Source organism: Chionomys nivalis, chromosome 14 (assembly GCF_950005125.1).
Source record: "Chionomys nivalis chromosome 14, mChiNiv1.1, whole genome shotgun sequence".
NCBI lineage: Eukaryota > Metazoa > Chordata > Mammalia > Rodentia > Cricetidae > Chionomys > Chionomys nivalis.
The window spans coordinates 20246464-20271141 of record NC_080099.1 but is presented as its reverse complement, the minus strand read 5'-3'; the positions used below and the strand labels follow the sequence as shown (position 1 = coordinate 20271141).

The following is a 24678-nucleotide window of genomic DNA, read 5'->3' as shown; positions in this document are numbered from 1 at the left end:
AGGACTTGCTGCCTTGCATAGGATCCTGGTTTGTTTCTCATCCATACAGCAACTCACACCTATTAACTCTAGTCCCAGGGCATCTGGTGCCCTCTTCTGACCTCTGAGTACTGCACACACATGGTGTGCATACATGCATGCTGAACACTCATACACATTAAGATTAAATATTTAAAAATGTGTTTGTGCTCATGTACACCTGTACCTGTGTTCATGCACGTGTGTGTGCCTTCAAGGGATTGGTAGCTGGTGTTTCCTTATTGCTCTCCACCTTACTAGAGTGCATCATGTACGCATGCATGTATGTCCTCTGTGCATGTCCGGTGCCTATGTGGGTGCTAGGGATTGAAACTAGGGCCACTGCAAGAGAGCAAGTGCTCTTAAGAGCTGAGCCCTTTCCCCAGGCCCTCCACCTTCTACTTCATTGTCTTCCATGAGAAGCAGGAGTAGCCTCATTTGCTGCCACAGAGAAATCCTGTCAGCCCTGTGGCAGGAAATATGTTAAAAGTATAAAGTAGTTTGAGCGGCACATTGGCATCATTATGGTCTGAGTCTTTTAGTCCTCCAACAGCCTCACCCCGTTTATTTAGGTCTTTAATTGCTTGTACTTTCCAGAATGTAAGTTCTGTTCGTGTTTTGATAGGTTTTGGTTGCTTCATCAATTGACCAATCAGTCCGTTGTTTGTGCTACTGGGGATGAAACCCAGAGCTCCAGAGGTACCTGAAGTACATCCACAGCTGAAATTTATTATTTTAAAACAATATAATTTTGGCGTGCACAAATTCATTGATAATATGTGGAGAAATTAATGTTGTCTATTATTGTGTATCTTGTGATTCTCTTGAACTTCCTGGCTTCAGAGTTTGAGGGATTCAGCTACTGATTTCTTAGGCATGGGAATAACCACACCCATGGAGTGGGTGTACCTGGCCAGGCATGTGCAGGACCCTTTTGCTGTTCTGCAAATATTATGATGTTGAGGTCCTCTCGCATCTGTATTCATGTAGGTTTACACCTCACCCCTGCCCGCCGCCCCCGATCCTTGTCTGGCTTGGGGTAGTTTGTTAATAACTTTGTAGAGTGAACTGAGAATTGTGTCTTCTTCCCCTATGTTCCGAATGAGAGTGAGTAAAATTGACGCTAGTGTCTCTTCAAGTGTTTGCTTGGTTCTCCGGTGAAATCATCTGGGCCTGGAGATTTCTTTGGACACTTTCCGTTCTCACTGGGCTGCTGAAGGGGCTCATTTTCTTGTCCCTCTTGGTTCCCCATCTTTCGGCTCTTATCTGGGCAGTGCCTTTGGGGCTTATTACAGTTTCAGGAGGTGGGAATTTGGCAGGGCCTGGTAGCCACACTATTTCCTGGGGGCTTGGTACTCACCTAGGTTTCTGCCCTGTCCCTGGCTGCTGCTTTCATGATCTGAACTCCAGAGAGCAGGCTTTGGGGTGGGGGCTGTCTCCACCTCTTCAGCTCCAGTCTGGGTTGTGAGGTAACAATAAATGTGGATGTTCCCAGTCTGCTCTTTACCTCGGGTCCCTGGCCAGGCTGGTTTCTTGCTCTCTTTTCAGAGTCTTCCTATGGGTGTTTTCTGGGCTCCGTTTTCCTGGAAGCGGAAGTTGTTCCACTTTCCTTTTTCCTTTTCCTTCTTGTTTGTTTTGAGATAGATCTTGCTTTGTAGTCCAGGCTGGGCTTGAACTCAGGATCCTCCGCTCCCAGTTCTGAGATTGTAGGCATGCATCAGCACTTCTGCTCTTTGCCCTGTTTTTGTTTTTGCGTTTTTTGAGACAGGGTTCCTCTATTATGTATCTTTGGCTCTCCTGAACTTGCTGTGCTGATGAGGGTAGCCTTGAACCCATAGAGAACCACCTTTGATTGCTGGAATGAAAGGAATTCCCTTCCCGGCCTTTTGTGCTGTCTTTAATGTGAGGTCTGGAAATGTTCACCTTCTCTTCCACCTGAGCCTTTCCAACAGCTCATAGGTGAGTCTAGATTCCACCCCAGCCCTGGCATCCGTATACCCGGGCTCAGAAAGCCCGACAAATAAGACCCCTCTCCCAGAGATGCTCAAGGCCACTCCCACATGGTATTTAAACTGTGCCCCCCCCCACCCCCCAGAAAACAGACACTTTTTTTGGTCTCTTTTCCCTGTCTCCTCTTTGGGGGCGGGGGGGAGGCTGGAAGATCATCGGGAACATTTTGCCCATTAAACCTGGGCATTTTCTAATTCAGTTTGATTTGGTCTGATTTGGATTGCTGAGCTGGCAGACAGGTTTATCGAGGTGCAGAAACTTTTCATCAGAACTCTTTTTTTTTTTTGAATTAATTGTTTTTGATCAACATACAAAGAAATAAATGTATGGCTTTTTTAATGTATACCATTCTGGGTTTTTTGTTGTTGTTTTTGTTTTGTTTTTTGTTTTTCAAGACACAGTTTCTCTGTGTAGCCCTGGCTGTCTGGAACTCACTGTGTAGACCAGGCTGGTCTCGAACTCACAGAGATCCACCTGCGTCTGCCTCCCGAGTGCTGGGATTAAAGGTGTGCGCCACCATACCTGGCACTCTGATGTGGTTCTATTTGTCCCATTCTTTGCTTCATTCTCCTCCCGTGCTGGTTCACTTCCTCTTGGCAAAGAGTCCCCCTTCTTTCAGGACGTGTATGTTCTATTTGGGTCTTCTCTTTGACTGGCCCATCTCCACCTCAGCCCCATCTTTTAGGGAATAACTTCCTTTCTTCCCCCACATGGCCTGTGAATGCCTTCAGCCTTTCTCCTGAGCTCTCGGCTATTTTGAGTAGCTCGGCCCTGGCCCCCCTCATTCTCATTATTCCCAGTGCTGGGGATGGAGCCAGAGCCTCCTCCGTGTTGTCTGTCTCTCCACCCCAGTGCTGTACCCCTCGCCCCGCCAGGTTTCCTGCCTTTTTATCTTCCCTCTTCTTTCTTACTTTTTGTCTCCTGTTTATTTTTAGAACAGACCTTCAGTTTCCCTGTGCTTCTGAACCCAGCAAGGCTTTCTCCTGAGAATACTGCTGCGGCTGAGTGGGCCACGATTCTCTCCACAGACTCCCGCTTGTGTGCGCAGCCTTGGGGGACTGTGCCCATGTCACTTTGCTGTCTCTGTTGTTCCTCCCTGTTCTATGAATGCTGTGCAGGAAACCTGCAGTCACCCAGGACAGCAGAACTCCTCTTTGTCAGGAGCTGGCGCCTTGCTGAGCCATGGCCTGGCAGTCTCTGGAAAGAGCCGGCTTGCCACACAGAGCTTCATATACTCCTTTGCCTTACACTGCTATGTCCGTGCCCTAGTCAAGGGATCTTATCATGTGCTGGAGGTGATGTGGTCCAGGAATCCCAGCGTCTGCTTGAGTAGGTTCTGCAGCTGAGGGAGAGGCTCTTGTTTCTTCACTGCAGCATGGGACTAAGCGAGCAGTGCAATGAACATGGAGCTGTGGGTAGGCCACACAACTTACTCATGCGCTCACATGCACTCGAGATACACACTTGTGCTCACATCACACTCAGACACACTCTTGCCCTCACACACACAGACTCAGATTCCTTACTGCGCTTTCATGGATACAGACTCATGAACTCACTTATGCACTCACAGGCCACAGTTTGGGGCTCCTTTTCACTGCCTGATGCATATGCCTGCTTCAGGCACCTTGAGCAAGGCAGTGGGTAGAGAGGCTGAGAGGTGCTCCTGTTGGTGAAAGGTTCAAGAACTGCTGTCTGCAGGTTTAGTAGTTGATGCTGGGATAAACTGGAATGCCACGCTTCACCTCTTAGTAAAACATGACTAAATTCAGTCAGCTGCAGGCTGAAAATGCATAGTGTAAGCTCTTAGTTGTTGAAGCGCCCTTTCTATAGGTTCCACAGTAGCCGTAAAATCAGAGATTGTAACCGGCTCTTTGGTACACTCTTTTATTTTGCTATTGGAAAAGCAAATGCCCAATTAGTGGCAGTGCTGGGACTGGGGCAAGTGGGCCTTTGTTGCCAACTCATTGTCTCTCCTTCATTATGTTGCTGCCCAACACAGAAACTTAGGACTTTACAGTTGGGGACCTCAGTAGAAACTGGGGCTTGCATCCACATTATCCCCAGGTGCAGTAGCTGAAGGAGGTGTGCAATCTTTTGGGTCTTCATTTTGAGAAACTGAGCACTCATTTCAGTTTTAGGAACTTTCTGGGCATTACAATTTTTCTTTTTAATATTTAAAATTATGTTGGTGTATGGAGTCTCTAATGGGTGTAAGTGGATATGGGTTCTTTTAACTATTGAACTACTTCTCAAGCCCCTCTGAGCAATTACAAAAATTATTTTATGTTTTGGAGCTGGTGAGATGGTTCAGCAGGATGTGCCTGCCACACCAAGCTTGAGGATCTGAGTTAATCCCTGGAATCTACGTACTGGAAGGAGAGAACCAGGCCCTCCCGCCATTGTTCTCTGATCTCCACACGAATGCCTGTATTCCTACGAGTGTGTGTGTGCGTGCGCGCGCGCGTGTGCTAAACCCTGGAGGTACCGTCAGTGGTTCTGGAATTTGCAGTCTCAGCAAGAGCAGTGTGTGCTTTTTAACTGCAGAGCCATCTCTTCAATCCCCTTTCTGGGAATCTTTCACACGGCATACTATATATTAAATTCTTTCAAGCAGTATCTGCCTGTTCTCATCTCTAGATAAACTGTTCTCAGGTGCAGAAGTCTTGGAGCATCCTGCGCCACCCCTTCATTATCAGAAGACTAAGTTTCCTTCCTCCACTTTTCTTATTCACCCTCTTCGCCACATTGGAGACTAAACGAGGCCTTAGGCACGCTAGGCAAGTGTCTCATTTCTGAGTTACACTCACAGCCTTTGGGGTTTGTTTTTTTAGAAAGGCTCAGGCTGCACTTGAACTCATGATCCCCTTGCCCAAATGCAAGGATTACAGATGTGGGCCACTGGCTTTCAGCTGAAGACTTTCAGGCACTGCTCCCTAGACTGCTAATTTCGCCTTGTTCAGACTAGTTCTGTCCCGGTTTTGGTAGTGTTACCAACTCTTAACAAATCCGCTTCCCCTAGAAGCAGTCCCCTGAGCTGATCTTGTGTGACTGCCTACAGCGTCAGTTAGTCAGCTCTGTATGCCGCATGGCAAGTGGCTTGGAAACAACTGCTAACCAGCTAGCTCTGGGGACAAAGGATACCTGCAGTCAGGATGTGACGCATGCCTTGTCACCCCCATTTAAGCGAGACTGGGAGTAAAGCGTTTTCTGTTCTCTTCTAATTATGAAAATGTGAAAGCCAGGAAAGAAACTGCTAAGCTTCATTATGACCACTAAAAGCATCATCTTACCGTCATGCCTTTTACAGAACTGGTAAAGGGCACAGGCACTGACTTAGCTGGGCCCCCGCTGAGCTGCAGTGTCTGGCTTTTGGCCTGGGTGTTTTGCAAGCCCTAGGTCTATTTGCTTTACCTGTGAGAGGTGCTTTGTGTGGTTGTGGTCTCTAGCTTCGCTCACCCTTCCCCTTTTACTTTTCTCAGGCTCTATTTCTCCCTAAAAGAACAAATTGAGACAAAGAATTGTATTCCTTGTTGCTCAGGTAATTCCTCACGTGTGCAGAGGGCGCTGAGTCCCCCAGTCCAGCTTCTTAACAGGACATCCGGCTCCACCTCTCCTCCAGCCTCTGTTGTTATGCCAGCTGTCAACTCAGGCGGCTGCTGGCTGCTGGCCCATCAGGCTTAGAAAGGACTGTGACCTTTTCGGCTCCCTTTCCCTCGGCTTCTAGTGCTGCTGTACTATTGACAAGTAAAATTAGTTGAAAAATCATTCCCTGAGCAAACAAAACTACCCCAGAGAAGAAATTCGCTGCTTTCTACCTGGTCATCAAAACCTTTATGCATGTTTTGGTGGCACTAAGCCTAATGTTCAGAGACATAAATCCACGTGCATGTGTTTCTTCTCTTTTGTTCTCTTTCTGAGCCATGCACTACTGGGTTCAACTGCCACATCTTCTGAGTTGCCTAGCAACCGTAGTTGGTGCCAATTAGGAAAACTTTATTTGACTTAAACAAAAAGGAAGGGAAAACCAGACCACAAAGACTCTGTTTGCTCTCCTGTGCTCAGTGTGTCCTCTGAGTCCAGACAATGTGCATTTTGTCACGGATTCAGAGCATCCCAGAGAGCTGGTGGAATCTCTACTGTCTGCAGCAAGGACAGTTATGCAATCTGAGGCCGCATGGTTAAGGAAACAATGTCATGTGAGTTCAGAAACATGGGTACTATGCAAACATCAAGGAGGAGAGTGCTTTGGACCAAAATGGAGTGGAGGTGAGGCATGTAGCAGTCAGCCGAGAGAAAAATATAGGGGTAGTGTGGGTGTGTGCACCTGTATAAACTGAAGGTAAGAGCCCTGCATGTCCACTGTGATCTCTGACCACATCCTCCATTTTTAAGAACTCCATGATTGAACGCATTTCATTCGAGGCTGAAGTCCTTTCTTCTTTACTTCTGGGTCTGATACGGGTGGGAGCCTCAGCTGGTGGCTGTCCACGGTTGGGAAAGAAGGAGTTGTGATAATGGTGCTCTTGGGTGATAATCAGGTGATGAGCAGTTGCTCATTTATATGTATTGTATTGCTTGTCATTATTTCTTAATGGATGATAATATAAGTCTTTTTGTTTTGTTTTTAGCTTTTATACAGCACATGACCCTTGTTCTTTTAAATTTTCTTTTAGCTTTGTACTATTACAGAAGTAGTATAATCACATTTTAGGTATGGGAGAAGCTATGGGGAAAGAGAAAGTAATTTGTTGTTATAACATAAACGGGTCATCTTTGACATTCAGGTTTATTTATTCGTGTTTCTCAACTCTGTGTTTTTGTGATGGTTCAGTTCATGTGACCCCATTCCACTCTTTCCACTGCCTCTCCACCCGAGCCTGATTGATCCTGGTCCTTGCCTTAGTAGCAGTGGGTATAGAACACATTTCTTATGTCATTAAGTCTTATTTCCTCTTCTGTAAAATGAAGGTATTATTGACTTCATAGATTATGAGAAATAAATGATACAATGTATTTTATCTATATTAAGTTCCTAATGTATTGAAAAAACTTAATTCACTGCTTGAGTCATGGTGAAATGAAACCAATCCATATCTGAATCTATATTAATATCTCTCTATATACATGAGTATGTGTGTATATACCTGTGAATGTGTGCATATGTGACTGTGGAGACATATATGTATAATGTTTTTTGACTTATTTTAGAATTGAAAGTAAGTGCACACCAAGATGCCTCCATAATTCTCCCTGGGATGATGGCTGTGGAGAAGGTGGAAGCCTGTAGTTCATAGTGAGTGATTGCCAATGACTATGTAATGCTAGTGGGCTCTTGTAACTAGGACTCTGTTGACTGGTTCCGTTGTTGGGCATGTTAGTGACGTTAAACTCATCAGCACTGCCTGTAATGCTCTCATTTTGTGTTTACAATAAACATTTCATGGGATAAAGCTTGTATTTCAGTCCTTTCAGGAGAAAAACCAAGAAGTAATTGTCTTTCTTTCTTTCTTTCTCTTTTGGTTTTTTGAGACAGGATTTTACTGTGTAGCTTTAGCTGCCCTGGAACTTGTTCTGTAGATCAGGCTGGCCTCCAACTCACAGAGATCTGCCTGCCTCTGCTTCCTGAGTGCTGGGGTTAAAGGTGTGCACCACCACTGCCTGGCAAGAAATAATTTTCAAGTGAGTTTTCTTTTTTTCTTAGCATAAGTCACTTCAGAACTTACATTTTTGAGCTTAATTTGAGATAACTATGAAGAATTAACAATATTTTTTTTAAAAACTGCTGTCAATCTGAAAGAGTGTTTTTAATCTCAGAAGAATCTATAGTTTGAGGCTTTCTTTGACTTTAATACAGATGGTTTATTTTAGAATGCAAGAGGTACTTGGTTTTGCACAAATGTCTGAAAAGTGTATGAATTTTATCTCTCATTCTGTTGAATTTGTTTTGAGGATGGTAGTCAGTTTATATTAACTGAGTATTTTTGTTTATGTTTAAAAATATATTTATACTTATATTTAAAGGGACGGAGGATAGAATAGAGTATTTGGGGTTTTTTTTTTTTTTTGATAATGAAATATTTTTCTTCAAAGAAGATCTCAGTCTTTTTTTTTTGTCTTTCTTTTGTCAGATTTTAAGCTTTATAAAATTCCTTATGCTCTGCAAATTTCAATCAGTGTCCAAATTTATGTATCTGAGCTTGAGTTTTTTGATTTTTATGATTATAAATCATATTATGGCCAGTTAATCCATTGAAGGCCAACTTAAGTACCAAAAGAAAACCAATTCCTAAACCATCCCTTTCGTGTTCCTGAATTTAAGATTTAAATAGTTAAGTGACTGGGAAATAAGAAGAAATTGGATTAGCCTGGGTCAATTTCTACTTTCCTGAGGCAAGTTCTGGATTGTAGGAGCTACATGTCCTGTTAGCCTGTGAGCTCGGTAACGTGTAGCAGGATTAACCTGCCAACACAGTTTGCAAGAGGACCTCTGCTGTGGACAAAGATGCTAAAGAAACAGGACTGGACGCATCTGAAGCTGGTGTTTGCTTTAACTCACACTGGCATGAGCCTGCCTCCGTCATTCTAATCATTTTTATTTTACAGGGTGAAAAGTTTCTGTTAAACATGTAGTCTTCAGGTTTGCTCTTCCTTGGGTTTGGTCATTTACAGCAGTGTTTAAAATGAGACGCATAACTACTGTACAGCTTAACTAAGGAACTTGCATATAGCCATGCTTAGCAGGACCAATCGTGTTTCCCCCTTTGGTTTGTTTAGAAGACTTGCACTGTCTGCCAGATGCTGCTTCCTAACCAGTGCAGCTATGCTTCACACCAGAGAATCCATCAGCACAAATCTCCCTACACCTGCCCCGAGTGCGGGGCCGTCTGCAGGTCGGTGCACTTCCAGACCCACGTCACCAAGAACTGTCTGCACTACACACGGAGAGTTGGTTTTCGGTCAGTATGTTGTTCACTTCTGTGCAAGTCGTTCACTGATAACTGCACTACGATTTGGAGGGCTCGTGCACATACATAGTTCTCAGGGTTATCTGGTCATATGTACTCCAACACACAGATCCTCTGGGAACTTAGCTCATTTGTAGTAGAGTAGGATCTATTTGAATCCGAGTTTGATGTCACGTTGGCATACAGATGAGGTAAATGTGCATATCACAGGGCTTGGCCATGACTGACAGCCTTTGTAACCCTTCCCCCACCCCTGCACGTATGTTTTTGCATTCCCTATATTTATCCTCTGCAGGAACACCATGCACCTCTTATTAGTCCCCCTCTAATAATACAAACATGATGAATTTCTGGAACCACACAGAAGGGTCAGGTGAACATCTTTTCTAACATCAGTCTTTGGAGGAGTTTCACCTCCAAAAGTTCTTCCCTTCTGCCTCCTCCACCTCAGTTCCGGCCCTTTCATCTTTTCACTGGCCCCGGAGATTCCCAAATGTGCACTTTTTGACATCTGGCCACTTTGATGTTAATTTATCCAGTGTCAGGTGATGATATACTTTGTTCTCAAACTTTGTTACCTTCTTAAATGTGCTCTCATCCCACTTACCCTTGCCCTGATGAAACTCCAGGGACTCTGTCATGGGTGGTGTGTCTTTGTTTTAGCAGATGTTTTACTGTGGCATGTTTGTCTTAACTATGTTTTGTTAGACTGTTAACGTGTAGTGGTTTTCTTAGTTGTAATTCCGTCACATGTTTCATAAAGATGAGGTAGCATTGGTGTGGTTTGATGATTTTATTTCATTAAAGGTTTATTTATTATGTATACAGTGTTCTGCCTGCATGTATGTCTGCAAGCCAGAAAAGGGCACCAGATCTCATTATGGATGTTTGTGAGCTGCCATATGGGTGCTGGGAATGGAACTCAGGATCTCTGGAAGAACAGCCAGTGCTCTTATCTGCTGAGCCCCCTTTATTTCATTTTGGTTTATGTTCCAGGATCATTAATTCTTGGGTGGTTCTGCCCAATTGTCTTTCTTTTTTTTCCTCTAAGATTTATTTTTATTTTTTTTGTGTGCAGGTGTTTTTCCTGCTTGCATGCACGTCTGTTTACCATGTATGTGTATTGTCTAAGGGAGCCAGAAGAGGACCTCAGCTCTCTTGAACCTTGAGTTACAAATGATTGTTAGCTAACATGTGGGTGCTTGGAATTGAACTCGGGTTCTCTTGAAGAAGAGCTTTTGCTCTTAACTGCTGAGCAATCTCTCTAGCTCCTTTCTGCTCAGTTTTCTAACATTAAAATATGAGAGATTCCTGTTTTTAATCATCTGCCTTCCAATGTGTAGTGTACAAATGCTTTATGGATTGAGCTCTAACCTGGTAGGAAACCTTTAGTTTAGAAAACAAAAACCAGGTTTTTTTTTTTTTGTTGTTTTTGTTTTTTTTTGTGTGTGTGTGCTTGATTTGTTTGTCTTGTGTGAGATTCTTGTGTCCTCTCCTCTGTGTACCCTGTAATGTGGGGGATGACTTGCCTCCCAACCCTCTGAGATGTGACAGTTAAACTGATGGTGCACAGACCGGTGCAGAACAGTACTTTGGTCTTACCACATGCTTGGAAACTGTGAAGGAATCTTGTGCACAGCCCGGGAGAGCAGCTGTGCAGCTTGAGTGCTTGCCGCTGTTCTCTGCTGAATGCTAGGGGTTCCCACAGATTTCCTTTCAGTGAAACCAAGGCTAGATTGGGATGAAGGGGGCAGTCTTCTGCACTGAGGTATTCCTGGTATCTTCCCCAAGTTAAGACAGAAGGTTCACATGCAGGCTGAAAGCCTGAATCTTTCTGGGAGAAGATTGTTCTGCCCTTTGCTTGCCCCAGGCAGACTTGGTTAAATTGGGTGCTTTCAATTTTACAGTTTGAATTTTATCAAGTTTTTATTAAGTGTAGATTTTCCCAACTAGACTGGAGGGTATACAGACTGTGGACACATCATGCTTGTGGGTTTTCTGTATTTGCTTTTAACACAGGGTCCTACTATTATACTCTGATTGTCTTGGAACTTGCTGTGCCGACAAGACAAGGCTGGCCTCACTTCTGAGCCTAACTCCAGAGCTAGGATTATTAATCAACATCACTGCACCCATTCCCCTTGTTAGTTTATTGTGAAGTTCAGTTCATGTTAACTTCTTTAGAAAAGATACAAAAAACTTAAACATTTTTTCTAGCTTAACCCCCCCTCCCTTTTTCTTGAAGGGTCTTACACTGTAGTCCAGGCTGACCTGAATCAGAACAAGAGTTCAGCCTGGGATTAGAGACCAGTGCTACCATGCCCAGTCCTCCTGCTATTTTAAATAATGGGGTAGTTGATGCTTTTTGATTGGGTTTGGCAGCCTGTTGGTCCAGCACTGTTTGTGTCTCTCTCATCTCTGTCATCTCTTTCTCTTGTCTCTGTAGTTAATCATTTTGTCTATGATCTTTTTGTAGTCAGGGCTCCCACTCCTGCCTCTGTTTCTTCCTAGGCAGGTGCTTGCTTATCTTTTGATCCTATACTGTATCTCTTAAATATTGATGGCCATGCCTGGATCCTGCTTCACTTGTAAATGTCAATTATGGATAAAAGTCAAATATTTTCTGAACTTTCCTGCCTCCTGATAACATGCATTTAAAAAGAGATTATTGTTGGATTGTATAATGTAAACCTTTTTGTTTTGTTTTGTTTTTCGAGACAGGGTTTCTCTGTGTAGCTTTGGTGCCTGTCCTGGAACTAGCTCTTGTAGACCAGGCTGGTCTCGAACTCACAGAGATCCACCTGCCTCTGCCTCCCAAGTGCTGGGATTAAAGGCGTGCGCCACCACTGCCCAGCGTAAATCTTTTTTAAATTAAAAATAAATAATAAAGAGAGCTAGGCATGGTGGCAAGTGCGTGCCATTCCAGAACGTTTGAGGCAGATGCTTTGTAAGCACTGTGGTGCCACAAGATGTCTTTGAAATTCTGTGTTCCATGTGCCCGCTTTGCTTGTAGTTGTCATTAGCCTCTGTTGCCCTAAACCTCTTCTGTCCTTTTTCTTCTCTCTATTTTCCCTTGACTTCTGTGATACCCTTTAGACTGAGTCCCTGTCATGTCTGCTGCTAACTTAAAAACCATATTTTACTTTGTTTGCAGCCTCTGAGGCTTTTCTCTTGCTCCACGCGGCTCTGGAACATCTGGGGCATTAGTATGCTTTTCTTCACTTCTGTTCATCTTGGTTTTTTTTCTTGAGATAGAGTCTAGTCCTGTGTTTGGCGGGAAGATGTGTGTGATCTGTGACGAAGTACACCCTTGGGCAGCATTTGGCCGGCACTGGAACAGGTGGAAACAACAGGCCCCAGTGCCAGATTCTAGCATCTGTCTAAAGTTCTCCTTCCCCGGATGCGCTTGAGCTCATCAGATGGGCATCCTCCCTAAGGCCTGGAACCTGGGGAGCTTGCAGAACTCTGACCAAGATCTCATCCCCCAACTTGGTTTGTAGTCACTAGCTTCTAGGGGAAGGTGGGACTAGAAATGATCTGTCCAGTGTTTTATCTTACAAACAGGGAACTGCAGATTTTAGGGGCATTGGGTGGGGCCTGGAAGAATTTCAGTGTGCTTGGCTGCCTCCTGTATTGAGATAATGTCCCTGTTGATAGACAGCCAGTCTTTCTCGTTCTCCACCTTGACAGTGTTTTAGTTTCTATGTTGGTGACCACTGTGCCTTAAGACCGTAAACCTGAGAACACACCGTGATTTTCTAACAAAGCCTGCAAAGCCTTCTATGGTGTGTTCCGTAGAACACACGCGCTCTGTGTGGTTTTCCAGGAGTTACTCCATGAGTCCATGTGTACCTCTAAACCTAGAGGGGCAGAAGTGTCAGTCTGGTGTGGTGTACTGGAGGGCAGGCCTTGTCAGCAGATTTCTTTCCCAGGTGACTTGCATGTGCATGAGTAGGAGCATGTGTGTTCAGTCACATGTGAGACGTGTTCTCTCAGATGGTTCCCATATGTGAGTCAAGAGGAAAGAGTCCATCATCAAATGGAGGTGTTACAAGTATTGCTGCGAGTCCTTGTGCAAAGATGATGATCTGGGGATGGGGTGACCCAGTTTTGAAGATTTTCTATGGGATTAAGTTTTAGCAGGGAATGAGCTAATTGTCATACTTAGAAATTCAGAAGCTTGGAGCCAGTTGTTGGAGATGCTGATTTTTCAGAAGCTTGTGTTGATGTAGTTTAAAGACCGAATACAAACACAGCCAGGCTGTTTTCTAGCAGACAGAACAAACACACAGGTGCTGACTTCCACCACCATCTGGGTCACCATGTGGTGCTAAATATTGACCACATCAGTGTGTGCCATGAGACCATGGGCTATGCCCTCTTCATGTGACCCCCTCCCTGTGTTGAGGGCCTGTAGGTCCCAAGACCTCTTCCCTTGGACAGATCTAGGGCAGGTGGGAACATCAGGCCCTAGTGTTAGTCCAGTACATGAACGTCCTTCCCCAGCCCAGGATCCCCAGGTTCTTGCTGTGTCCCTCATGGCCTGTTGGCCTTCCTGTATACATCCTTCCTTCAAACGTTAAAGATGCTCCAAACACTGACCATTTCTACATTAATCTTCTTTGTGATCTTTCCTATTAAACACACAAAATTAACTTTACTGTGTTGCAAGCCAAAGAGGCAAAGTACTTTCCAAAAGCCACGAGGAACCCCTGTGGGCTTAAATCCGCTCATTTCACCTTGTCCACACAGTGATGTCGCTCACGGTGTTGGGTGGTCTGTGCTAATGACAGTGTTGTTTCTCTGACAGATGTGTACATTGCAATGTTGTGTACTCTGATGTGGCCGCACTGAAGTCTCACATTCAAGGCTCTCACTGTGAAGTCTTCTACAAGTGCCCTATCTGTCCAATGGCGTTTAAGTCCGCCCCAAGTACACACTCCCACGCCTACACGCAGCATCCTGGCATCAAGATAGGCGAACCAAAGTAAGTTACCCGTGGCTGAGTTTTACTCTGCTGCCGTAGTGTCATTGAGAGGAGGGTGTCATTGCAGTGAATAAAATGTAAGGTCTGAGCATGTGTCGGCTGTGTTGGTTTTTGATGTGTGACGTTCTGCTCATTGCTCACCGAGTCATTTTACTTTTTCTAGCTAAAGTCTTTGTCCTAAATGTCACCTGTTATTCATGCACTTAGCATCAATTTCTGTTCAACAAATGAATACCTACCCATTTTATCCTTAAGATGGTTTTTACCAAGTAAGTTTTAGGAAAATTGTAAAATATAAACCAGAAAACTCAGACAGTGTTGTGTCCAGTGTTGCCATCATTTGTTTATTGTAGGATACACTTCCCCAGCAATGTTCAAAAGGCCACGTCAGCTTGAGACACTAGTTACTGAATTTAACTTCATAGCTAGGACAAGTCTTGATTAGGGGAAGTAAATCTAGTTTTGCTTCATGCTGTTCTTGCTTTAGGACTGGTGAACAGATAGGGCTACCTGCCTGTCTGCTGCAGGGGTCAGTCAGCAGCAGGGAGGGGGGTGTGGGCGCAGGGGCGGGTCAGAGTTCCTACTGCTGCCAGTTGTGAGGTTGACTGTTTCCTGTCTCAGCCTCTGCTGTACGTGCGGGTCATGCTTGTGCCCCAGGGTCTGAGTGAGATTCGAATAGGGTGATGTGACTGAAATGTGTGCCCTGAGGAGTCTGTTTGGGGTGTGGAGCATGGTTTCTGTATTTGCTCACTCCCTCTTTGTGTGCACACAGTGTGCCTGGTGGTGGTCATTTTAGTCCTAGATTCATTATGGCCTTGTGAAATGTAACGATTATGGAGGTTAGGTTGGCTATCCCAGTATTTTGATGAATGTGTGTGTGTGTGTGTAAAACTCCATTAGTAAAGATCCATAAGGGAAAGACATGTCGATATGCAGTATAATACCCGCACTAGGGTTCTTTTTTTTTTTTTTTTTGATTGAGTATATACAAATGACTGTTTACTAAAGCAGTGTTAAAATCTATTTATTCCAATAGGTCTTCTCCCTGATGTTTTGTGCATTGATCCTTAAAGGGAGGCTAATTACAATTAGAGGATTTGAATTCCAGTGGATGTCTTCACACAGAGACAGGGATTAGTGAGATTAATGCATGTGTCTCCAGCGCTCGTGATGGGAAATTTGTGCATACTAACAGCCTTTGTTTGCCTTGTGATGAATATAGCCACTTGATTCTTCACTCAAATAAGTCACATATTCTGTCTGACAGTAATTGTAAAACTGGAAATAGAGGATAGTAGATTATTAAGACAAGTTAAGACAATATTGTCAAGTTTGAGTACAGTGGTCTAGAATTCTCATAGCTTCACCTACCGTACACACTTTACAGGTGCGGTAGCCACGCGCCCTTTATCTACTATTTTTAAATTCTGTAACTTTCACTAACCAAGATCAGCTGTGAACTGAAATTATTAAATGGGAAATTCCAGAAGTAAGCAATCTGTGGGTCTAGGTTATACACTGTGTCCCAGGATCTCTTTATCACACCTGCATTTCTTTGTCCAATGTGTCTACTGCATCCACTGCCTGCCCATTAGACAGTTAGCTCGGCTGTCTAACTGACGGTTGTGATATTGCATGAAGTCTTGTGTGCAGGTAGCCCTAAGTGTACATCATAATGGCCCCAAAGTGGAAGAGTAATGGTGTGAGCCCTTCCTAGAGAGGAAAGTGCTTCTTTTAAGTACAGAAGTGAAAGTTCTAGACCTTAGTAAAGAAACAGGAAATAGTCGTGTGCTAAAATCCGTGCTCTACCCGTGAGACAGCGCAGGAGAAAAGTGAATTCAGTGCTAATCATCTGTCAAACCCAACAAGGAGAAGTGACAAGCACGCCTCAGTGCTGTTGAGACTGCAAAGGTATCAAATTAGAGTGGTCAGTGTTTTTTGTGTGGCTTCCAGACCCCACTGGGGGGTATTAGGATGGATAACCCCTAGATAAGAGGGATGTTGCATAGGAAAACATTGCTCTGATTTTTTCCCCTGTCCCCTCTCACACAGGAGTCAACTGTGTAGGCCAGGCTGACGTCCAGCTCTCCACCCTCCCACCTCAGCCACTGGAGTGCAGGGATTACAGGCACGCGAGACCACTCCTAAGCTTTATTCTTCTGTCTTCTTTCTTCTTTACTATCAGGGTTCTTTAATAAGCAAATACCTAAACACAGGCATAAGCCACTGTGTTTTACACTGTAAAATAGAAATAGCACACTGACGACATGGAAGACAGACGCCCCAGACCAGTGCAGCTCTGTTTGAGCAGCATTACCTTGGTGCTCGTCTGGTTTTCAGTCCTCAGCTCTTGGCTGCCTGAACCCTCGCTCTGTAGGGTGTGCTATTTCAACTCTGTGGGTTTTCGGGCCTGTGGTGCTTACTGTGCCTGCGATAGTGCCCCTCGTACCACCTTACCCTTTCAAGCTACTGTAAAACTTCTTATCCTGTGGCCAATTTGGGGTCATCTTGGAATCAACTAAAAAGAAGCTGATTTTTCTTGAGTCAGACCCTTCTGGTGCTGACCCCGGCAGAAATGTTTAGATGGCCATGGTCATACAAGCAGCTCAAATTACCCAAGTGACATTGTCAGTTTCCACTGTACTCCCATTTTCTGTACTGAGTATGTAGACATCTGAGCATATACCAAAAGTCCTACCGTTTTGACACTTCAATTTGCAAAGTACCAGGCAAGCTGTAACATGTTTGTCGTGCCCCACATACCGCTGTAAGCACTGTTTGCTGTTTTGCTTCTTATTTATTTTCCAGGATGTGAGCAGACATATTTCCACTGCTGTCTTAAAGGACACTTTGAACTCTTAATAATTGCTGGGTAATTTATGTCATTTTAAGCACATGACAGTTCCCAAGTTAAGGGCTAAATAAGAGACAGATTTGGAACAAGCCCCTGAGAAGTAAGGGCTATGGTATTACACTATTAGCATGGAAGGGGACTCCCTAGGTCCCGGGAAAGAGAACTCAGCACCAGAATTTACTTATTTATTTATTTATTTATCTATCTATCTATCTATCTATCTATCTATCTATCTATTTATTTATTTATTTATTTATGACAGCAAACAAATGACCTCAGGTCTCTGACTCTTACTGTGCCACGTGGGACCAGGAGGTAGTGTCAGTTTACCTCGGCAGGGCTACGAGAACCAGCCACATTGTGGAGATGTGGCTGTGGTGTTTAATCAGCTGCTCACATTGGAATCTCAGGGCTTAGAGCTCCAACTTAATTGTTTTTGTATCCCACACGTGTACAGCAGTGTCTACGGAGCTGACTGGGCCTGTTGTCTGCTTTGATATCCTCCTACCCAAAATGGTCTGGCTGTCCAGTCCCTCATGTTTCCCAGCTCTAAACTATCCCCACCCCAACATACACACACTGTGGACTTGAGGGCCCCCGCTTGCTGATCTCTGCCTTTGTCCCTCCCATCCCCAGTTTGGAAAGCCTCCCCATTTCTCCCATAGCAGACTGTTTTCTCTCAGGCTTTCCCACTCTCACTGGGAAATTTGCTTAGTGTTCATAATTTGTCCTTAAAGCCATGCTCGTGATTTGTGGTAGCTTTGTCACTTGCTGTTTCTAGTTTTTAGCAGCTACTTAGTAGTTACTGCTACTTTTAATGGTTCTTGCCCCACAAAAATGTTGGCAGCGTGTACTGAGAACTCATGGGTGCCTTCACTCAGAGTCCTGGTTGCTGGCATTTTTACACGACCTGGTCCAGCTCATAACCACTCTCCTCATCCTTGGAGTAACAGGACATTATGACCTGTTACCTCAGCGTGTTCTTCCCTTTACAAAAGCACACTCGTAAAAGTCATGAGTGCACAGCCCCTGTTCAGGCCAGTGCTGGTCACCGTGCTAGCCAGTTCACAGATTGGATTTTGGATTCAGATTGTTCCATCTGCCTAGACACCTCCGCCCCTCAGGAAAAAAAAAAAGAAAAAGAAGAAAAAGCAACTTTTCTTTCTGGGATGGCCTTCCCTATCTGTTCTTGGTTTCTCTGAGTCAGCCCTGCTCTCATTATTGGGAATCCTGCAGCATGAGACTGCGCATCTTCTCTGTGGGCCACACTGGGACTCAGCCAGTAGTCAGTCACCTTTCTCAATAGTGGTACTGTCGGCTTCCGTTGAGCCTGGTTGATTGTGCCGTATTTCTCACGTCTTTCCCCTTTACATTCCTTAGTGCTTTTGTTTTGCTTTTTGAGATGAGGTTTTGCTGTGTATTCAGGATAGCCTGTGTCTAGTCAGGATAGCCTAGAACACACTGCCTTTCTACCTTTGGAGGGATTATAGAAGCTTATCAGTGCTTTTGGCTCCTCATAACATATCAACAGCTTGTTCCTCAGCTTCCTCAACAAATGCAAAGTAGCTCTATCATCTTTGGCTTCATATCTTTCCCCAAGAGAATGTACCATGAAGAAGATGAGAGCCATACCTGTTTTTTCTAAGATTTATTTTTAATTATGTACGTGTGTGTGTGTGCGCATGTATGTATGTGTGTGTATATGCACATGTGTGTGGATACATGCATTACCAGAGGGGTTGAATCTTCCTGGAGCCAGAGTTAGGAGCAGCTGTGAGCTGCTTGATGTGGGTGCCAGGAACTGAACTCAAGTCCTTTAGAAGAACAGTGCGGACTCTTAATAACTGAGCCATCTCTCCGGTCCTCCATGCCTGGTTTTATGAAGTGCTGAGAAACAGAATCCTAAGTCAGTCCAAATCTCTCCGGTCCCCCGTGCCTGGTTTTATGAAGTACTGAGAAACAGAATCCTAAGTCAGTCCAACTAGTAAATCTCAGTGCTTCTCTTAAAACTCTTCTCCCTGCCCCCCCCCCCCATTTGTTTGGGGAACTCGCTTTATAGACCAGTCTGGCCTTGAACTCACATTTTTTTAAAACTAATTTTTTAAGTGGACATACAAAGTGATAGGTCTCATTATGGCATTTCCATATAGACACTATTATGAGACTGTTCTTTTTAAGGGATTTATTTTTAATTTTTAATTGTTGTGTGTGTGTGTTCATGCATGTGAGTGCAGGAAGCCAGAGATCTCCTGGAGCTGGGCTTAACAGGCAGTTGTGAGCTGCCTGACACGGGACCATGCTGAAACCAAGCTTGGGTCCTCTGCAAGTGTGTTACATACTCCGAGTTGCTGAGCCATCCCTGCAACCCAGACACTATTCTTTTGTCAAATGACTGTATTTTGATTATGGGAAACCCGCAAGATAAAGATAAACAGAATAATAGAGCATGCGCATGCTACCCATCCCTAGAGGCAATGATAATTTTATACTTTCCTCTGCCTGTTAAGAAATGTGATCATGGGCTAGAGGGATGGCTCTGTGGTTACAAATTATTCTTGCTCTTCCACGGGACCTGGGTTCAGTTCCTAGCACTCATGTTTCAGAGGCTTCCAACTGCCTGTAATTCCAGCTCCCAGGAATCCAGCACCCTCTTCCGACCTCCAAGGACACTTGCATATGTGTGGCATATATGTATGGCATACACACACACACATACATACATACACACACACAATAAGTCACTAATAAAAAAGAAATGTGCCCATATCATAATATACTGCCTTGTTTTAATTTTCCTGAAAATCTTTGTTTTTTAAAGCTATGCTTACGTAGTTGCTCTGTGTGACTGTGTGAAGCTTTATTCCATTGCACACTGAGACTTCGCCATGTAAACAGTTTCAAGCAGTGAGGAAGTGAGCGTCCTTGGATACCTGCTGCTGTGATGTGAGACATCACAGGGACCAGCACTCGGCTGTGGTAGAAAAGCCTGCCAGCAATGAGCTGGATCTTTCTCCCCATCTTCAATTGAAGGTGAAATTTGGCAAGACCTTGGAAAAACATGTGGTCTTCTAGTTACATTAGAAAGTCTTCTATGAGAGTTAAGCTAACTTAATTAATTATTTAGAGATAGTCTTGCTGTTTAGCTCTGACCAGGATGATATTTGCAGTATGCTGGGCTGCCCTCATCTTCCCAAGTGCTGGGATTACAGACGTGTGCCACCATGCTGAACTAAATTACATTTTTTTTGACACCATTGCCCAGTAGAGTTTGCAGCCCTATGAGGAGCTATCTTAGGAACACACCCAGAAAATACAGATAGGTTCATGGGGCTTTTTTTTTTTTTTGCCAGCTTTGATGTACAGTTTTTTTAGTTAAATTTCTTTTCCCCTCTGACCTTTCTCTTCAGCCAATTTGCCTTCTTTCCCCAGCTACTCACGAGTCTCTCTGAGCCTGTTCCACAGTTCTTCAAAGGGGGCAGGTTCCATAGGCCCTCCTTGAGGACCAGGGTGACCTAGGGACAGTTCCTAAGGAAGGGACCACTGCTGTGTCCCAGCTGCATACAAGGGCAGTGTTGCATACACACCCCAGTGCCACCAAACACCCACCCCCAAGCTTCAGGCGAGGTCTAAGCGAGTGGAAGAGGTTTGTTGAGAAGATTCCAGTCTGCTGAACATTAATTTGAGGAGGTGGCTTTAGATTAGCATTTGGTATGGAAATAGTGTCTAGTGTACTGGTACTGAAAGCCATTTTTAGGAAGCATCGGGTCCTCCTGTGCTGTGTGTTTTTGTCTTTTTATCTCTGTAATTGTGTACTGGTGTACAGTTTTCTGTGTGAGAATTGGTATAGAAAGGTTGATGTTCAAGTGTGAAATTGATGATTTTAAACGTAAACTTGGGGCAGGTTGTCCAGATACTAGAGCTTGGGTGTCTTTAGTTCATTAATCAAATTTCTTTTTTTAGTTAGGGCACCACCATTGAGTCGTACTGTTTTGTTTGACCTTACAAAAAAATTGCCCCCGCATCCTTTTTCAGGTTAGAAGGCTACTGTTTGGTTGTATTGCCTTTTCAATCCTTGTTTAAAAGAGGGGAAAGAGGGCGGGAATGAGAGAAATTGTGATTGTTTCTTGCTGTATGTATCAGTTCTGGGAGATTTCGTACAAAAGCCTTGTGAGGCAGAAAATGGTCAGCTATTGAGATCTCTAAACAAATGTCGCTGAATGTGTCTTAGTCAGAATTGAAGACTTATCTGCAATTGAGAGATGCCAGTTGTCTTGAAAAGTTTGTATCACAGCTAAAATGTTCTTTGTGTTCTTTCAATGGCTTCTACCTCCTGAGTTCTTTAGATGCTAAGTTGTAGCTCCTTTGAGACAAGGCTGACTGACTGTATCTCGCTGCGCTTCTTCTGTTCTAGAATAATCTATAAGTGTTCCATGTGCGACACTGTGTTCACCCTGCAGACCTTGCTGTATCGCCACTTTGACCAGCACATTGAAAACCAGAAGGTGTCTGTTTTCAAGTGTCCAGACTGTTCTCTTTTATATGCACAGAAGCAACTTATGATGGACCATATCAAGGTGTGTGTGCGCGTCTCTCCTCCCGTCTAAGTGAACTGCAGATACATGCATGGTCGTAGGGCCTTGGCTGAGCTGCAGGTTTCTGTAAAGCATGCTGCTACCTAGGGAAAGAGATGAGCATCGGCCCAGGGCACAGGCTGTCCTTATGCGCAGATAGCTTTGGGGTGCCATTTATCCAGGAGCCCTGCCTCCCAAAGACACTGAGAAGGAGCTGGTGTGCATGTTCTGGTTTAAAGAATAATGAGGTTATTAGGGCTCTTTTCATTTACATGAAAATGATGGCTGAAGTTTTCTTTAAAGAAATAAGGTTTATTTTTGTTTTAACCATGTGTATATGTCAGTGTGCGGGTATATGCATGTGAGTGCCTGTGGAGACCAGACTTCAGATTCTCCTGGATCTGGAACAGGCAGTTGTAAATGGTGTGGGGTGGGTGCTGGGAATTGAACTCGGGTCTTCCGCAAGTGCAGTATGTGCTCTTGACAGCTTCTGTAGTGTTTTTTTGAGAACTCTGTCATATGGAATTAGGAAACAGGACTTTTGATGAGTCTTGTTAATTTATACAAATATTAGTACATTCAGAAAAATTGAGGTTTTCCTCTTGAAATCATATAAGCACTTAAATTTGCATTGTATTTGATTTAATCTTTCATTTTTTTCACTCTATAAAAAAATAGCATGTAGTTTGGTCATGATGGCATGCACTTTGAATTGGTAGCAGAGGCAGGTGGAAGATCCCTGTGAGTTTAAGGCCAGCATCATCTACATGGCAAGTTCCAGGCTAGCCAGGGCTTCATAGTTAGACCTTATCTTTTCTTCCCTGCCCCCCAATTTTATGTTATGTGTATATGTGTTTTGTCTGCATGTATGTATGGGCACTATATGCATGTCTGGTGCCCTCTGAGGTCAGAAGAGGGTATCAGTTCCCTTGAAACTGGAGTTATGGATGGTTGTGAGCCACCATGTAGGTACTAGGAATCAAACCCAGGTCCTCTGCAAGAGAGTACATATTAAGTGCTCTTAGGCACTGAGCTGCTGGCTTTAAATACTTAGGACAGATTGGGTGTTGAACCTGGTGTGGGTGTTACTGTAAGTGCCTTGTTTGGATGCTTGTCTTCATGCCCCTAAAGAGGCAACATGCTCTATTTTCAGTCTCAAGGCTGGTACTTAATTTCGGCTTTCTTTCTTTTTCCTTCCTCCCCCCCCTTTTTTTTAATAGATAGGGTCTTACGATGATACTCTAGCTTGCCTAGAATTTACTACATAAACCAAGATGATAAACCAAGATGACCTTGATTTTCCAGAAATCTCCTGCTTCAGCCTCCTAAGTAATGGGATTAGAGGCTGGTGCCCCTCCCTCTCGCTTCGCTCTTTCCCCTGCGAACAGGAGGTAGGCAGGGAGGGGCGAGTTGCCTCTCTAAGGCTTCTGAGATTTGCTTTCTGGAACTTAAGCTTGGCATGAGGAAGTGGTGTGTGGGTGGGATAGGGGATTCTTCTTGTAATAGTGAATGTGGATAAATATAGGCCCCAAAGAATAGAGATTGAGGAAGAATGGTCTAATCCCGTGACCATGGAGAGAGATTGTTTTAGTTATCTGGACCCTTCCCAGCCTATGTGATGGGAAACAGTGGGACTGTTTTGTTCTATGTACATGCTAACGTCCTAAACTCCTGTTGCTTTATGCTTGGTAGGAAAGAATAGAAATACAGTGCTTTAAGGCATCTTTATGTTTAAAATGCGTCTCTTACTTGCTCCATATTTATCTTGCCTGGTACTTGTGAGCAGTTAGTCATAAAGGAGAACTGGAGTGGGGATGTTGGGGAGGGTGGTTCTCCCTGCCCCCCAACACACAACACACTCTCTCTCTTTCTCTTTCTCTCTCTCTCTCTCTCTCTCTCTCTCTCTCTCTCTCTCTCTCGCAGACCCTCTGTCTCTGTCTCTCTCATACACACACACACATGCACACACTCTGTCTCTCTCACACACTCTCTCTCTCTCTCTCCCCCCTCTCTCTAGCAGACTCTTTCTCTCTCACACACACATGCTCTCTCTCTCTCTCTCTCTCTCTCTCTCTCTCTCTCTCTCTCCTCTCTCTCCCCCTCTCTCTCTAGTAGACTCTCTGTCTCTCTCTCTCACACACACATTCTCTCTCTCTCTCTCTCTCTCTCTCTCTCTCTCTCTCTCTCTCTCTCTCTCTCTCTCTCCCTCTCTCTAGCAGACTCTCTGTCTCTCTCTCACACACACACACATGCACACACTCTGTCTCTCTCACACTCTCTCTTCCACTGTCTTCTCTTTCTGCCTGTCTCTTAGGTGACCCTTTCTTACCTGATTCACACCATGTCCCTGTTCTTCCAGGATACGTATATATTTACTTGCTAGGTCCTTACCCTCCATGTTGACATTCACTTTCAGCTGAACCTTTTAACTTATAGTCATCTAGGTTAGCTGCTGTTGCAAGAGCCAAAGGAAAGTCATTTCTGAAAGAATTAAGTTGTGTTAGTATTTTTTTTCTTTTTTGGTTTTTTTTTTGTTTTGTTTTGTTTTTTGTTTTTCGAGACAGGGTTTCTCTGTGGCTTTGGAGCCTACCTGGAACTAGCTCTGTAGACCAGGCTGGTCTCGAACTCACAGAGATCCGCCTGCCTCTGCCTCCCGAGTGCTGGGATTAAAGGTGTGTGCCACCATCGCCCGGCAAGTTGTATTAGTATTTTAAAAAGACGTTTCTTTTTAAAAAGACGTTTCTGGTGATCAAATATAGGACCTTGCATATGCTAGACGTATTTTTATTTCTTTCATTAAAGATAGTTGATTTTTGTTTTACTTACAGTGTATAGACAAATACACAATAAATAACTTAGAAACATTCATTTCAGCACAGTGCTCTTCTTATCTTGGTGGAATCCCCACTTCTTGGTGATTTCTGTCCCCAGGGTTATTTTACGGAGGAAAATTGTGTCCCTGCCCTCTCTTCCATTTGTCTTGAAGCTTATGGAAAGTTTAAGACTTGAGAATTTGTCCCTTATTTTTAAAATGGTTAGACATGTTTTTTGGTTTTTTTTTTTTTGTGGTTTTTTTTTTTTTTTTTTTTTTTTAAAGCCCAGGGGCTGAAGAGAGAGTACAGTTGTTAAAATGGAGGGAGGACTCCTGGGATTGACCTCTGGTCTTCACATGGACACTTGTGAAACACACACACATACACACACACACAAGTATAAACAGGTAAGTTGTGTACTAAGGCACAGACTAGCTGCCTTCTGGGCACACAGAAG

At 44.1% G+C, this 24678-nt stretch overlaps 1 protein-coding gene across 10 annotated transcripts in view; it reads left to right on the top strand.

Moving 5' to 3' along the window:
• The window catches only part of Znf532 (zinc finger protein 532), a 93258-nt gene that overhangs the window by 40870 nt on the left and 27710 nt on the right, over nt 1-24678 (top strand). For 8 of the 10 annotated variants that reach the window (XM_057788314.1, XM_057788313.1, XM_057788311.1 and 5 more), the window contains 3 exons: nt 8806-8987; nt 13807-13983; nt 21249-21411. The exons of the other annotated variants lie outside the window; for them this stretch is intronic. In XM_057788314.1, the coding sequence (XP_057644297.1) occupies nt 8806-8987; nt 13807-13983; nt 21249-21411 (522 nt within the window). The remainder of the gene's footprint in view (nt 1-8805; nt 8988-13806; nt 13984-21248; nt 21412-24678) is intronic. 10 annotated transcript variants of the gene reach the window in all.